Raw genomic sequence first — 15,999 nt, 5'->3', positions numbered from 1 at the left:
TTTAGTTTAACATGAGAAAGTCAACCAACATAACTAGCCATATTAATAGAATAAAGGGGGGAAATATGCCCATTTCAACAGATGCAAAAAAGCATTTTCCAAAACCCATTAGTAATAAAAAGGCTCAGAAAACAATTAGTTGAAAGGAACTTCCTCTACTTGATGAAGGCTATCTATGAAAAAAACTACAGATAATATCATACTTAATGATGAGAGACTGAATGCTTTCCCCTTAAATTTGGAAACCAGAAACAATGCCTACTCTGAACACTTCTATTCAACATAGTACTAGAAGTTCTAGTCAATGCAATAAGACAAGAAAAACAAAAAAGACATATAGATTAGAAAGGAAGAGATCTGTCTTTATTAGCAATTGGCCTTAGTGTGAACATAGAAAACTGTGGAGTCAACAACAAGCTGTTAGAGACACACGTTAAACAAGTAAGTCCACAAGATACAATGTTAATATACAAAGAAATCAACTGTATTTCTCTATGCCATCAGTGAACTATTGGAAATTGGAATTCAAATACAATACTATTTACAATACCATCAGAAAATATACAATAAAAAAATTGGCTAGAGAAACTTAAAATAATAAATGAAAATATATACATTTATATGTCAAAAGACTCATATTAAGATATCAATTCTCCTAGATTTATTATAGATTTATCTGAAGAAATTATTCATATGTTAATTCTATATTATGTAATATTAATAGTATATAATTAATAGGGGAATTCTACATTAAATGTATGTATTTAATTCTAATAAAAACTCCAGCACAAAATTAATTTGTTGACTCAAAATGTATATGGATATGCAACAAACCTAGAATAGTGAGAGCAATTTTGGAAAAAACAAACAAAAAACACCAGAGGATTTACACTATCTGATTTCAAGACCTACCATTAAGCTAAAGTAATCAAGGCAGTATGGCATCAGCATAAGGATGAAGACATAAATTAATCCCACAGGATAAAGAATGCAGAAATAGAACTACGCTTACATGGTCAATTAAGTTGGACAAAAATGCCATTAATTCAATGAAGAAATATAGTGTTTTCACAAAATGATGTTTAAAAACTGGATATCCATATGTAAAAAAAAGTACTGTCAATCCTTCAGTGACATACATGAAAATTACTTAAAATGGATTATAGACTAAATGTAAAAGCTGAGGTTTTAACACTTCTATGAGGAAACACGGGAAAAATAGTCACAAATTTGGGATAGGAAATATTTCTTAAAAGGAATAAAAAACACAAACCATAAAAGAAAAGACTCAAAACCTGTACTTTATCTAAATTTAAAATCTATGCTTTTTAAAAAATAACATTAATAAAATGAAAGACAAACTATGACAGGGAGAAAATATTTGCAATTTATATATTGTCAAAGGAATTCTACCTAAATATGAAGAACTCTTTATGACATAAAGAACTCTTATAATACAATAGTAAGACAACAACCCAACTAAAAGTCAGCAAAAGTTCTGAAAAGATACTTTGCAAAAACAAATGTGAATTGTCAATAAAAACATGAAAATATTCTCAATATCTATAGTCATCAGAGAATGAAAATTAAGCCCAAATGAGTTAGGACTACACCTTCACTAGAACGGCTAAAATTAAAGTGCCTGATGATATCAAGCAGTATAGTGTGACAAAGATGTACAGCAACTAGAGAGTTCATATTGCTGAAGGAAGTGTACATGGTGTAACTACTTTGGAAAACAACCAGACATAAAAGAGAACATACTGTATCATCCTATTCATATAAAACTTAAGAAAATACTAATTTAATCTATAGCGACAAAAAGATCAGTAGTTGCAGGGACCAAGGATTGGGGGATTTGTGAAAAGGCATAAAAGGAACTTTTATAGATGATAGAAATGTTGCATAATTTAATAGTGGTGATGATTGCATGGATGTACAAATTTTTCAAAACCCACGAAAACACACACTTAAAATGGGTGCATTTTATTTCATATTAATTATATATAAATAAAGTTGGTTTTAAAAAATACTTGGGCCAAAAAAGAAAATACGTCGGCCAGAGATTCTGAGATTTGGGGAGAACTCTTACTGTTTGCTCTCTCAAATACCTTTATGGGTCACCCAAAGTTTTCAATCATACTGTTAATAAAAAAGCACTACACCCCATTTTTACCAAATTGCATAATGTTAAATATGTCCACCCTAGTTACTGTCATTAAATATATTGCCATGTCAATTATTTTAAGTTATTTCAGGAGAATTATTAAAATATTAAAATTACTTTATTTCCTCTAAAGGTAAAAATTTTTTAATGAAGCATTTCCTATTTGGCAAGCACTCTCCCAGACATTTTACATACATTTTTTCTAATGCTAGAAGATTTGCAACACTATCTTCAATAAGGGTGAGGAGCATACAAACCCACAAAAGGACCTTGTCAATGATGAAACATGGAATCCCATTCTAGCCTGATTCAGTGTTTTCACTACATTAGTCACAATTAACTGATCATGGTTAATATTCTAATACTTTGGAAGTGCAGATACATTTTCTTGAGTCATTGCCTTAACTGGAATTAGTGAGCATTAACTATTTCCAATGATGAACACATGTTTACTCAAGTTTTACAAACGAATTAAATCAGATTTTTGTCTCAGTTTCTATCGTTCAACACCAGCGCGTAAATGTTTTAAAACATAAAGGGAATATTTCTTTGGAATACATACCTTCACTATCCAGGTCGTCACTTTGACCAAACACACTGTCTACACAAGAGTCCGGAATGAAGGTCCATTCATCAAATTTATCAAGAACTTCTTCAGGAAAATTCCCACCGCTGCCTGAGGCTGCTCCTTCTTCCACAACACTTTTCATCTGATATCTGAGCACCATTCTTGCTAGGGTGGATCCTATATCTACAATAAAAAGATACACCAGCAAGTTACAAATCAACAAACATAAACACAAATCATACCAAAGTTCTTTCCAGAGAAATTTTTATTCTTCTTTCCAAAGTCACTTTGTAACCATGATATTGCATAAAAAGTAGGCAGTGAATTTAAATTTTTTAGAAATCATAAAAATTTACTCAAAGCTTTGGTGGAAGTGACAAAACTGAATATTTATGACACGAACTTGACCCGGGAAAGAGCCTGGGCTTTGAAGCCACACAGACCTGTGCTCAAATAACAGTAACAGCACTTGCAAGTTACATAAGCTCTCTGAGTGTTAATTTCCTCACTTGGGAAATGGAGATGACAATGTAGGATTATGGAAAAGATTAAAGGAAATGGTGCAAATAAAATGTTTACTTAGCACAATGCTTAGAACACAGAAGATGCTCAATAAATGATATAGTTACTTTTTTATAAACTATTTGCTAAGTGATTCATTCTACTGGGAAATTTGGTGAAATTCAAAAGTTAACATCCTATTTTATTACATCTTATATTATGCTTCGTTATGAAGAAATTAGTTGGCAGAACTCTTATTGTGTTATGTACAGCCTGGAAAATCTCTTCAAATATTACTTCCATAGCTCACATGACTGACATGTATGAGACTCAGTCAAGTAGTACCTGAAAAATGTTTTGAAGCTATGAATTCAAAATGTTCTTTACTCAGATGAACCACTAATATAATTATGGTCATACCCTTCAATCAATCAAATGACATGACTGTATTTTTTTAATTAGGTGAGACTTATCAAAGGTAAAAAACTTCATGTAGAACAAAGAGAATACAGTGGATAGGAAATCTCCCTTCTTCCCTCTCCAGTGTCCATCAGAAATCAGAGATCTAAGTAAACAGGTTGCTGGCAGGAGACTGAAGTGATAGAACATGGGATCTAATCATATTTCATTAGTTTCCAAAGTCCCCAGAGGGAAACCAAGTAATACATTTCTGGGGTTTTTCTTGTGACAGAGTCTTTTCATATTCAAACATTTATGACTACCATATCTCACCAACATCAGTATACTAAAAACACTGCTCTGTGCTTTTTTATTTTTATTATTTTTTTACTTAATAATGCACTCTCTATCTGACCATTTGGATTTGTTAGATGGTTTTTTCTCCAATGATTGCAAAGCATTCCACTGCATGAATGTCCCATGATTGATTCAAATACTTCCTTTTGAAGGATACTTAGAATTTTTCCCCTAATCTCTGGGTATTATAAACAATATTTTATTGTGCACCCTTGCACCCCTGCATCATGGATTCCTATCAGTATGTAGCTGGTCAAAAAAGCATGGATGTGCATTTAAAATATTAATGGATATTGCCAGATTGTCCTCAAAAGAGGATAATTTGAATTCATATCAATAATGTGTGAAATGCCTATTTCCACTTATGTTTATCCACACAATTACCAATTTCTTATTTTTGCCAATATTATGAATATTTAATTAGCCCTACTATGTGCAAAGTACTAGTTAGATGCTAAAGTTACAACACTGGAAAAAAAATGACATTGACTTCATGATGCATATAATCTACCAAAAGGTAGATCATAAAAGGAAAAAATACAATTATATAATGTAATAAATGCTACTACAGGTAAGAAACAAGGTGCTACAGGAATATGGAGGATGATCTTCCACAGATTTCATATGGGCAGGAATGTTTTCTTCTAAAAAGTGATTTGGGGCTGAAGCAAAAAAAAAAAAAAATAGAACTGAAGAGACAGACAAGTGGACAGAAGGTAAGGCAGGCAGGTAGCTAGATTAACACTGGAAGACACATGACATATTTAGACACATTTTATGACACATTTTAGAAACCAAGGGAAGGAGAGCCTGGGTGGCTCAGTCAGTTAAGCATCTGACCCTTGGTATCAGCTCAGGTCTTGATGTCAAGGTCATGAGTTCAAGCCTCGTGTTGGGCTCTACACTGGACACGAAGCCTACTTAAAAAAAAAAAAAAAAAAAAAAAAAGGAGAGAAACTTAGGGAAATTAGCCTGACTGGATCTTCTAGGGCCCACCAGAATGTTAGAAACCTGGAATTTGTAGAGGCACTAATAAGCATGGATGGATACTTTCTTCCAGCAGCATTTTCAGCAACCTTGGTGAAGGGAAGGGAAAAAGCAGACCACTGGACTGAACAGGAATAGGATATTGCCAGGTAAATGCACCAGAAAAATGACAGGAAAGCTAACATGCTGTTAACAAGAGAGTACTTAAGGTGAAGATCACTGTAGGGAAGGAAGCAGGCATGGAAGTTAAGTTAACAGAGGGAAATAGGGAGCTCAAACTTTAAGAACACAGTGTGAGTGACTGACATCTGAAATGACAGAAATCTTAACAGAGGATGATGCTAACTTGTCATTAATATATTTAATATGTACAAAACATATATTAACTCAAAAATTTCAAGAAAATACCTTTTCAGCTGAAATATTGAAAAACTGAAAACTAAATATGTTAATACGAAGATGCAAAGTATTTATGAGTGGGGCACCTGGGTGGCTCAGTCAGTTAAACGTCCGACTTCAGCCCAGGTCATGATCTCATGGTTGATGAGTTTGAGCCCCGCGTCAAGCTCTGTGCTGACAGCTCAGAGCCTGCAGCCTGCTTCGGATTCTGTGTCTCCTTCTCTCTCTGCCCCTCCCTCACTTGTACTCTGTCTCTCTCTGTCTCTCAAAAATAAATAAATGTAAAAATTTTTTTTTTCGAAGTATATATGTGTATAAGTTTCTGCATATACATTTTAATGCATATGTATATGTAAGCATATAAAAAATCTGGTAAGAAAATCTACATTGATAAGGAACAAAATAGTCATTTTCTTTCTTATAGTTTTTACGTGTTTTCCTATTCTTAAAATGAGCATGGATTAGTTTTATAATAAAAAAATATACGTTTCTTTAAAAAGCAACTGCTCAGAAACATCCCACTGTCCCACTCTATCTTTATAAAACATTTGCTAGGAAACAAAGAATTAAATACAATATCACTTTCAAGCATTTCATAACCAAAAAAAAAAGAAGATATCAACAACAACAACAAAAAGATACCCAAACCTTCACAATATTTTTGGCTTAAGTTGTACCAAACTGAAATAAACCTAATGAAAATATTAGTGACTTAAAAAAAAATACTAATAGGGGCACCTGGGTGGCTCAGTCGGTTGAGCGTCCGACTTCGGCTCAGGTCATCTCACTGTCTGTGAGTTCGAGTCCCACATCGGGCTCTGTGCTGACAGCTCAGAGACTGGAGCCTGTTTCAGATTCTGTGTCTCCCTCTCTCTCTGACCCTCCCCCGTTCATGCTCTCTCTTTCTGTCTCAAAAATAAATAAACGTTAAAAAAAAATTTTTTTTAATACTAATAAAAACCAGACTTGGACAAAATCGTCCTGCTAATACTCACTTGTTTCTTTTCTTAAATTAGATGTCCTATCTGGAAACAAAGGACCAAGCCATGAAGGTTCGATTTTTCCTATACAAAATCCTCCAAGGCAAATGCTATTATTGGCCAGATCCAGGGCGAGTCTCCGTAAGAGTAAGCTGATGATCTGGCTGTCACCTTTTCCAATGCTTATTGTCAGAGCTTTCCGGACATCCTGTTCACGGGAACCACCATTCAGTAACAGTTCCACTAATTTGGGACTGCTTGCTTTCTCACATACCTATTAAAGGAAAAAAAGAAGGTGACCATATTAAAAGCCTGTATGTCTTCCTTTTGGTAGACATGTAAATTGAATTTGGTGTGATTTTTCTCTACACCCTCATTTAGATAGAAATAAAATAAAATAAGGCAAAACTCATCCTTGAAATAGATTAGGAAAATACAATAAGGTTAGCACCACAAATATCAGAGTAGCAGAAGCCAAATAATCTGCCACATGAGTCAGGTACTATGAAAAAGGCACCATCATATGGAGAAAAAGCTCTTAACACCTGAATTAAGAAAGCTGAGGCTTCACCAATGATACACATTGCTTACACCTTCTGGGATTCCGTCTGCTCCTTGTAAGACATCTGGGAAACTAGTACCATACACAGTAAAGGCTACTGCCCTGCCTTCATTCATGATATAGAATATCTAAAAGAGAATATGAACATCATAAAACTTGTAAATGCCACATACAAAGGCTTCTGGCTTTCCAGCACAAGACCCTGAATTTCCACAAAGAAATTTCTTATCTGTTTTCTACCTTCCCCTGAATACTGTTTTCAGAGCATGTGCTCAAGGTAGGTTCGCATGCTGGGTGCTACAAAAACTACAGTGACCACAGTAAGCAGAGGGAAGGCTTAGCAACCTACAGCATACTGGCCTACACAGAAGCAGCTTCTAAAAGGTGAAGGAATGATGGTCTGCTAACAAGAAGATCAAAGTAATAAACAATAGAAATATTGTATGTCAGGAACTGTGCTAAATTCTGTATACACTTGATTTCTAATCCTTATTAAAAACCCTTTGTCAGGGGCGCCGGGTGGCTCAGTCAGTTTAGCATCTGACTTCGGCTCAGGTCATGATCTCATGGTTCATGGGTTTGAGCCCCATTTTGGACTCTGTGCTCACAGCTCAGCCTGGATCCTGCTTCAGATTCTGTGTCTCCCTCTCTCTCTGCTCTGTCTCTCTCTCAAAATAAACATTAAAAAAAAGCCTATGTCATAAAAATTATTATCCCCATTTTACAGATGAAAATTTAGAAAAAGTATGTGATTTTTCCGAACCTATTAGAGGTAATCAACAAGAGACTTGGATTTCAAGTCAAGCCTGTGCTCCTTTCACTGCCCACAATTAAGGATTAATTTTTTTTCTTTTCTTTTTTCTTTTCTCTTTTTTTCTTTTCTCCTTTCTTTTCTCTTTTCAAGACAAGACCCTAAGATCTAAGCTACCAGGTGAGGGGAAGGAGACTGGGGGAAATTCCTGAATTCTCCAGAATTAATGTATGTTCAAGAGATTTGAGGGGATCATTCTGTGGTTTCATGGCACCAACTCAATGCCCACTAGTCTCCAGGTTACCTACCTTCAACCCTTTCTCCCCAGAGCCACTATCATACCTTTCTACTTTAGATATGAGCAGGTCACTGCCCAGAAATCTTCTAAACCCCTCTGCTCTAAGACATTCCCCCAAACACAACATGAGGTTTTTCTAAAACTTCATTACCTTCATTTATACTATTTCTACTGCCCTAAATATCTAATTCTACTCTGCATCCAGCAAAAAGATGTTCATTCCTTTTTTTTTTTTTTTTTGAGAGAGAGAGAGAGAGAGAGAGAAAGAGAGAGAGACAGCGTGAGTGGGAAGAGAAAGAATCTCAAGCAGGCTCCAGGCTCAGTGCAGAGCCCAATGCAGGGCTCAATCCCATGACCCAGGGATCATTACCTGAGCCAAAACCAAGATGTGGACGCTCAACTCACTGAGCCACTCAGGTACCCCAAAAGATGTTCATTCTTGAAGGTACAGCTTCATAATCTCTTGTACGGTAAGTCCTTGCTACTAAGCTCCCAAGCCACACACACTCTTCCTCCTCCAGACTCCTGTCCCATTTGCTTAAACATAGCACATAGCACACTAAACCAAAAACGCCTATCAGTTTTAAAACTAGAATGAAAGGCTTGGATGCTATTGCAATTCAATTTGTACCTCCATAGCCTAGTACAATGCCTAGGAAATATCTTTCATTTAACTAACAAATCACTAATATCCTATTTAAAAGCCCACAGGAAATTTATTTTTTTTTATTATTTTTTTTTAATGTTTATTTTTGAGACAGAGAGAGACAGAGCATGAACGGGGGAGGGGCAGAGAGAGAGGGAGACACAGAATTGGAAGCAGGCTCCCGGCTCTGAGCCATCAGCCCAGAGCCCAATGCAGGGCTCGAACTCACGGACCACGAGATCGTGACCTGAGCTGAAGTCGGACACTTAACTGACTGAGCCACCCAGGCGCCCCAGGAAATTTAAAAGGAGTGGGAGGAAGGAAGATGGAGGGACAGAGGGGCCAAAAAACTCAATCACAAATGCCCTCTCTGTGGCCTAGCAAATTTTTTATGTCTAAATTGGCACTTACTGCCTACCTCATATTAAAATGATTTACATTTTATCCTCTCTCCTTTCCCAATACACACTTGGAAAGAATCCATCCAGAAACAGAAAAACCCTTGTATATTCTTTACTACTTATCTAGCACTGTGCCCTCCACCTAGAAATTGCTCAATACACTTTTAAAGAGTATTTTCCTTGAGGGCCCAAAAGATCCCAGCTGACTTTAGGTACATGGGGATGAAGCCAGAGATGTATAAGAAAGTGTATCAGACAAAAGACAAGTTGGTTGAGTGTCCAACTCTTGGTTTCAGCTCAGGTCATGATCTCGTGGTTCATGAGTTTAAGCCCCATGTCAGGCTCTGTGCTGACAGCTTGGAGCTTGCGTGGGATCCTCTGTTTCCCTGCTCATGCTCTGTCTCTCTCCCAAGATAAATAAACTTTTAAAAACTGTATAATTTACTATCTTTTGCAATCTTCTCTCTCATCTTCAAATTTATCAATAATGCAGCCCATGATCAAAACCAAATATTTTAGACTAGCCTTTGAGAATCAGTGAGCAACTCTCCCTACTCCCCTCCCTATCACCACCACTACCAAGAATCTATGGTATAGACGAGATTAAAGCATGCATTTGGGAAGCCGACTTTCCACTACTTACCAGGAGAGTGTCCTTAGGCAAGTTACCTAACCTCTCTGTGCCTCAATTCCTTCCCTGTAAAATGGGAATAATACTAGAACCCACTTCTAAGGTTGTTGCAAGGGTTAAATTGTGTAAAGGACTCAGAGCAGTGCCCAGGTGGTAATGAATACCACAACAGTTTGTTATTACTTTTATTCAGACTTCATCACAGTTGTTCTTCCTACCATGATCTGATGGTTTTCATCTTTGGATCTCTATCCATGTATTTTCAGGCCTAGTATCAGTCTTCCATATTCTTCTATATGAATCATGTATATTACATCATTAAATTCTCCTCAGAAAGCCTAACAAGATTAACTCCATCTTTGCTCCGAATAGTCCTTAATTAGACAGCATTGGTACATAAATAGTGATTACCTCATTTTACACTAGTATCTAAAATAATGTATGTTCAATCTATCCACAAAATTTAATCAATATTTTTTAGAGGCAAATAATCTCTGACAAGTATGATAAATTCTTTAAATTTAACATACCCATGGATGCAAAGATCTGATTTTGCTTAAAAATATATAAATAAGTGCTTAAATCCAAAAGAATGCAAGAAGAAGAATAAAATAAAAAGCTCCTATACAAAGATTTAGGTAAATTGAGAGAAGAGCAGGAAGCATTTCCTGTCAGAGATTTAAAATTATTACACTCGGGTGATTTGGATACACTATTTCCCTAAAAATAATTTGAAGGGGAAATTTATTTTCAGTTCCTTGGCATATTCCAGTAATATTAGTGCAAAGATGGGCAGATCACACAAAGATACACAATAAAAATGTATTATATTATTGAGGGAAATAATTTAATTACTTTTAATAATAGAGAAGCAATTATTTTTAAGGTGGATTTCTTAAATGAAATTTGACTAAATGTAAGTAATTCGATTATTTATTTGGTCTTAATGTACACATTAATTGTGCATGAAAATAAGTTACAGGTTCAGTTTCTTTTTATGTAGAGTACTAATTAGTACTAACTTAATTTACAGTTGAGAAATTGAATTGAATCCATAGGCAAGTGGGAAATTAAATAAAGTAAGGCTTTTAAAGTAAATTACTGGAAAATACAGTACTCTGTTGGTTATTTAATAATGTACATTAAATCACTGCATAATTGCTTTGTTAGAAATATTATTAATTTCTAGAAAATATACATGGTGCTACCCAAATGCTATTATAAACTGAAATTTATGCAATGACAACCCTGAAGTAACATGTAATGCACTTTAATAAATACCTAGTAAATTCACACTGTATGTAAAGCAATGAGTTAGTTATTCTAAATGACATAAAGATGAACACTGTACATTTCCACTTTCATACAACTAACAAAATATAAAAGATATATTGTGTATATCACATATATTGTCATGGACTCAACAGAAATAAATCTTTTATTTTGTATGGAGGTCAGGGGTGCAGGGAGGGCTTTATTGAGGAAAGGGCATTTGGGTTGGATTTTGAAGGTAAAGTAGAACATTTAGATAGACGTGCTTGCCCAGTGCATGAGTGAAGGGAGGGAAGGAAGGCAGGACCACAGTGCTATACAACCAAGGAGGTGGTCAATGGCAGGGGATGCCAACATGAACAGTGTCCCCAAGGGGGTGTAGTAACCGCCTGCATGGCCACATGCAGTACAACTGAGGAGAGAATTTGCTATCATAGAAACTGGAAACAGAGAGAAAACGGTTGAAAGATTACCAAACCGAACCGTATGTTGTGTGGAGTGTGCCTGGAAAAGAATTTGGACAGAGACGCATTGTAGGAGACACATTTGGAAAGTTATTAACAATATAACAAGGTAGGTAAACAAGTAAAATGAAGGATTCTATTGGGGTGCCTGGGTGGCTCAGTCAGTTAAGCGGCCGACTTCGGCTCAGGTCATGATCTCGCGGTCCGTGAGTTCGAGCCCCGCATCAGGCTCTGGGCTGACAGCTCAGAGCCTGGAGCCTGTTTCAGATTCTGTGTCTCCCTCTCTCTGACCCTCCCCCGTTCATGCTCTGTCTCTCTCTGTCTCAAAAATAAATAAACGTTAAAAAAATAAAGTAAAAAATTAAAAAAAAAAAAAAATGAAGGATTATACCGGATATGCCTAAAGGACCCTATTACCTCTGAAATTCTGTGAATCTAAATTCCTACTACAAATCACAAGCAATTGTGAAATAAACTGGTGAATTCTGCAGTAAAGAATAACAGGATGTAAGCAAGAGCTGTACAATGGTAGAGTTAAATAACAGAGAAAGACCAAAGTTAGGCCTTGAATATTTACCTGACAAATTAAAGAAGTTGCCTCCTTTGTTCGATTGGCATCTGCTCCCAACAGAAGCAAGCATTCAACCATGATACTGTTATTCTGATCACATGCTTTCTCTAACATCACGCTTTTTAACTCATCGTCCATAGCTAATTTTGCAAAGCACTTGCAACAAAGGTTTAGAAACTAAAAAGAATGGAAACGAGGATTAGAGTGAGCTAAATCCATTAACAGCATACAGGTGAGAAACACTGTACCTGTTGATCCTTTTGTTCCATGATACTGGAAGACATCTGATGGAATATCACCGAATCAAAGGAATGATGCACCAGCAGGTTGGAAAAAGACACTGACAATTCCAGTATTGTTAAGATTGTCTGAAATCCCTGAAAGTGGGACCAAAATAATAACATAAGCAATTCTGGGCCAAAAGAATAAAAAATAAATAGTATGAAACAGATAATTTGTATGTGATAACTAACTAGATAATATTTATTGGGTTTGTACTTAAAAGCTATAAATCTTGGAACATTCCCATAAGCAAACCTTGCTCTCTCATTACTAAGAAATAGAGCAGGCACACAGAGAATAGAATGCAAGCTAACAAGCCATTGTCTAGCAAGGCAGAAAAAATCCCTAATGAATTAAAAATAAGCCATACTCACAGGATGAAAGCAAGATATTAATTAATATTAGAAGAGCTGAATCAGCAGAGCAACATACCCAAATCAGCCAGCAAAGTGTATTTCTTATTACAAGACTACAGATTAGGTTCTCTAGATAGCCTAGCATTTCACTAACATTTTGGTGCCTTCTTGTGAAATTTCAGCTGCAAAAGATGAATATGAGCTCCTAGATTTCATTCATGTTGAATATAGTTGAGAAAAGCTCTAAAGGCAGTCTGAGGTTTACACCTCTGTACCAAATTATTTATAAAGAACTAGTCAGTCACATCATTACTTTTCAGAACCACCTCAAGCATATTCCTAAGAGTTGTCTGGGCTCTCCACACATGAGAGAGTTTCAGGAAAGAATGAGCTTTGGAATTTACTATTATTTAGCTTGGGTAAACTCATCAAAGATCAATTTAACCTAAAAAATTTTTATTATCTTTCAATATAATATATCAATGAAATTGTCTAATAGTTACTATTTTGTGGTTTTAAGATGCTGAATTTCGACAAATACTAACATTTGATAAGAGAAGTAGTCTTAATTTTTGCAGGTCTGAGGGACATGTGGTCCACCCACCACTAGACTAGAGGTCCCTGCAAATTCAAACGAATGCACCAGAAAAGCAAGTAATACAAATGTGCAGAAGGCACATAATTCAAAATAAAAACTTATAAACACTGAACTGACCAAATAAAACACGTTGACAGGCCAAATTTAGCAGACTGGTCAATAGCTGAAAACCTCTACTACAGAGATCCTAACATTTACACCTTTATGTATTAATACTGAGTAAACTGAGAGCTCTATAGCTGTACAGATTTATCTCCTTTTTCTAGGATTACTTTTAATCAGTTCTGGCTTGGCTTTAGTCATCCTTGCCTGAGGTACATTATAAAAATCAGATTTATATAGCACATTGTTGTTTTTAATCTAAGAATGCTGCATGTTCAGCACTTTATAATTAAAAACTTTACATACAGTATCTCATTTACTAGTAATGTCTGAGACAAGGTTATAGCCTGGATTTTTTTTTTTATTCCTGGTGAATTCTGCCATTTATGAAAACATTTGTTGAGTGTGGTTTATGAAAGCTGCAAATTCCATTACCAAAACAAAAAACAAATGAACAAACAAAAAAACACAACCAAAGCAGAAACTCTTAAAGAGACTACTTGTTTTGCTAACATTAAAAAAAATTTTTTTTAACTCAAAGCAAAGTGGATATGGAAGGAACCTACCTCAACATAATAAAAGCTATATATGACAAACCCACAGCTAACATCATACTCAATGGTGAAAAGCTGAAAGCTTTTCCTCTAAGATCAGGACAAGGATGCCCACTTTCACCACTTTTATTCAACATAGTATTAAAAATCCTAGTCACCACAATTAGACAAGAAAAAGAAATAAAAGGCATCCAAGTTAGAAAGGAAGAATTTAAGCTGTCATTACTTGCAGATCATTTGACATTATACATAGAAAACCCTAAAGACACCACCAGAAAACCATTAGAACTAATAAATGAATTCGGTAAAGTTGTAGGACACAAATTAAAATACACAAATTGATTATATGTCTAGACACTAATTATGAGTTATCAGAAAGAGTAATTAAGAAATGAATCCTATTTATATTTATATCAAAAAGAATAAGACACTTAAAAATAAATTTAACCAAAAAGATGAAAGACCTTTGCACTGAAAACTATAAAACGCTGATGAAAGAAATTGAAGTAAAAACAAATAAATGGAAAGATACCCCATACTCATAGAATGGAATAATCGATATTGTCAAAATATCCATACTGGCCTAAGCAATCTACAGCTTTAATGCATTCCCCATGAAAATGCCAATGGCATTTTTCACAGAACTAGAACAAAGAACTCTAAAATTTGTATAGAACCACAGAAGACCTTGAATAGCCAAAGCAGTCTTGAGATAGAAAAATTAAGTTGAAGGTATCACACTCCCTGACTTCAAACTATACTACAAAGCTATAGTAATCAAAACAGTATGGTACTGGCATGAAAGCAGACACATAGGTCAATAATATACAACAGAGAGCCCAGAAATAAACCCATGTATATATGATCAATTAATTAACCAATAACACACAATGGGGAAAAGACAGTCTCTTCAATAAATGGTGTTGGGAAAACTGGACCAGCTTACATGCAAAAGAATGAAACTGGATCACTATCTTATACCACATACAAAATGAATTCAAAATAGATTAAAGACTTGAATGCAAGACCTAAAACCATAAAACACAAGCAGTAAACTCTTTGACATCAGCTTTAGCAATATTTTTTTGGACCATACTCTTCAGGGAAGGGCAACAACAGCTATAATAAACAAATGAGACTGCATCAAACCAAACAGCTTCTGCACAGCTAGGAAAGCCATCAACAAAATGAAAATATAATCTAATGAATGGGAGAAGATATGCGTAAATCATACATCCAATATGGGGTTAATGTCCAAAATACATAAAGAACTTATACAACTTAAAACCAAAAAGACAAACAACCCAATTAAAAAATGAGCAGAGGACTTGAATAGACATCTTTCCAAAGAAGACAGACGTGTGGTCAATGTCTGTTGATGCTGATCTGCTCAACACCACTAATTATCAGGGAAACACAAATCAAAACTATAATGAGATATCACCTCACACCTATCAGATTGGCTATTATCAAAAAGATAAAAAATAAAATGTTGTTAAATATGCAGAGAAATGTGAACCCTTGTACACTGTTAACGAGAATGTAAATTAGGGTGGCCACTATGGAGAACAGTAGGGAGGTTCCTCAAAATATTAAAGATTCCCATATCATATGACCCAGCAATTCCACTCTTGGGTATTTACCCGAAGAAAATAAAAACATCAATTCAAAGAGATATATGCATCCCTATGTTCATTTCTGCATTATTTATAATAGCCAGTATGGGAACCTAAGTGTCCATTGATGGACAAATGTATCGATAAAGAAGATGGGGTACACATGTATACACAAAATTGAACACTACTCAAACATAAAAGGAATGAAATTTTGCCATTTACAACAACATAGATGGACCTAGAGGGTATTATGCTAAGTGGAACAAGTCAAACAGAGAAAGACAAATACCATATGATTTCACTTATATGTGGAATCTAAAAACCAAAACAAATGAACAAAAAATGCAAAACAGAAACAGACTCATAGATAAAAGGGAAAAACTGTTGGTATCATAGTGGGGAGGGGTTGGGGGCAGGTGAAATAGGTCAAGGGGATTAAGAGGTACACACTTCCAGTAATAAAATAAATAAGTCATGGGGATATAGCATATAGCATGGTGAATATAGTCAATAATTTTGTAGTAACTTCATATGATG

The 15,999-nt window shown here is 35.2% G+C and overlaps 1 protein-coding gene across 4 annotated transcripts in view; it reads right to left on the bottom strand.

The window, feature by feature from the left end:
- Window positions 1-15,999, bottom strand: part of LRRK2 (leucine rich repeat kinase 2) — a 137,299-nt gene that overhangs the window by 79,038 nt on the left and 42,262 nt on the right. For all 4 annotated transcript variants that reach the window (XM_053226128.1, XM_027035906.2, XM_053226127.1 and 1 more), the window contains 4 exons: window positions 12,203-12,331; window positions 11,961-12,131; window positions 6,374-6,632; window positions 2,730-2,918 (listed from right to left, as the gene is read on the bottom strand). In XM_053226128.1, coding sequence (XP_053082103.1) covers window positions 2,730-2,918; window positions 6,374-6,632; window positions 11,961-12,131; window positions 12,203-12,331 — 748 coding nt within the window. The remainder of the gene's footprint in view (window positions 1-2,729; window positions 2,919-6,373; window positions 6,633-11,960; window positions 12,132-12,202; window positions 12,332-15,999) is intronic.

This window comes from Acinonyx jubatus, chromosome B4, assembly GCF_027475565.1.
Source record: "Acinonyx jubatus isolate Ajub_Pintada_27869175 chromosome B4, VMU_Ajub_asm_v1.0, whole genome shotgun sequence".
Taxonomy (NCBI): Eukaryota; Metazoa; Chordata; class Mammalia; order Carnivora; family Felidae; genus Acinonyx; species Acinonyx jubatus.
This window is presented reverse-complemented; position numbering and strand designations above follow the sequence as displayed.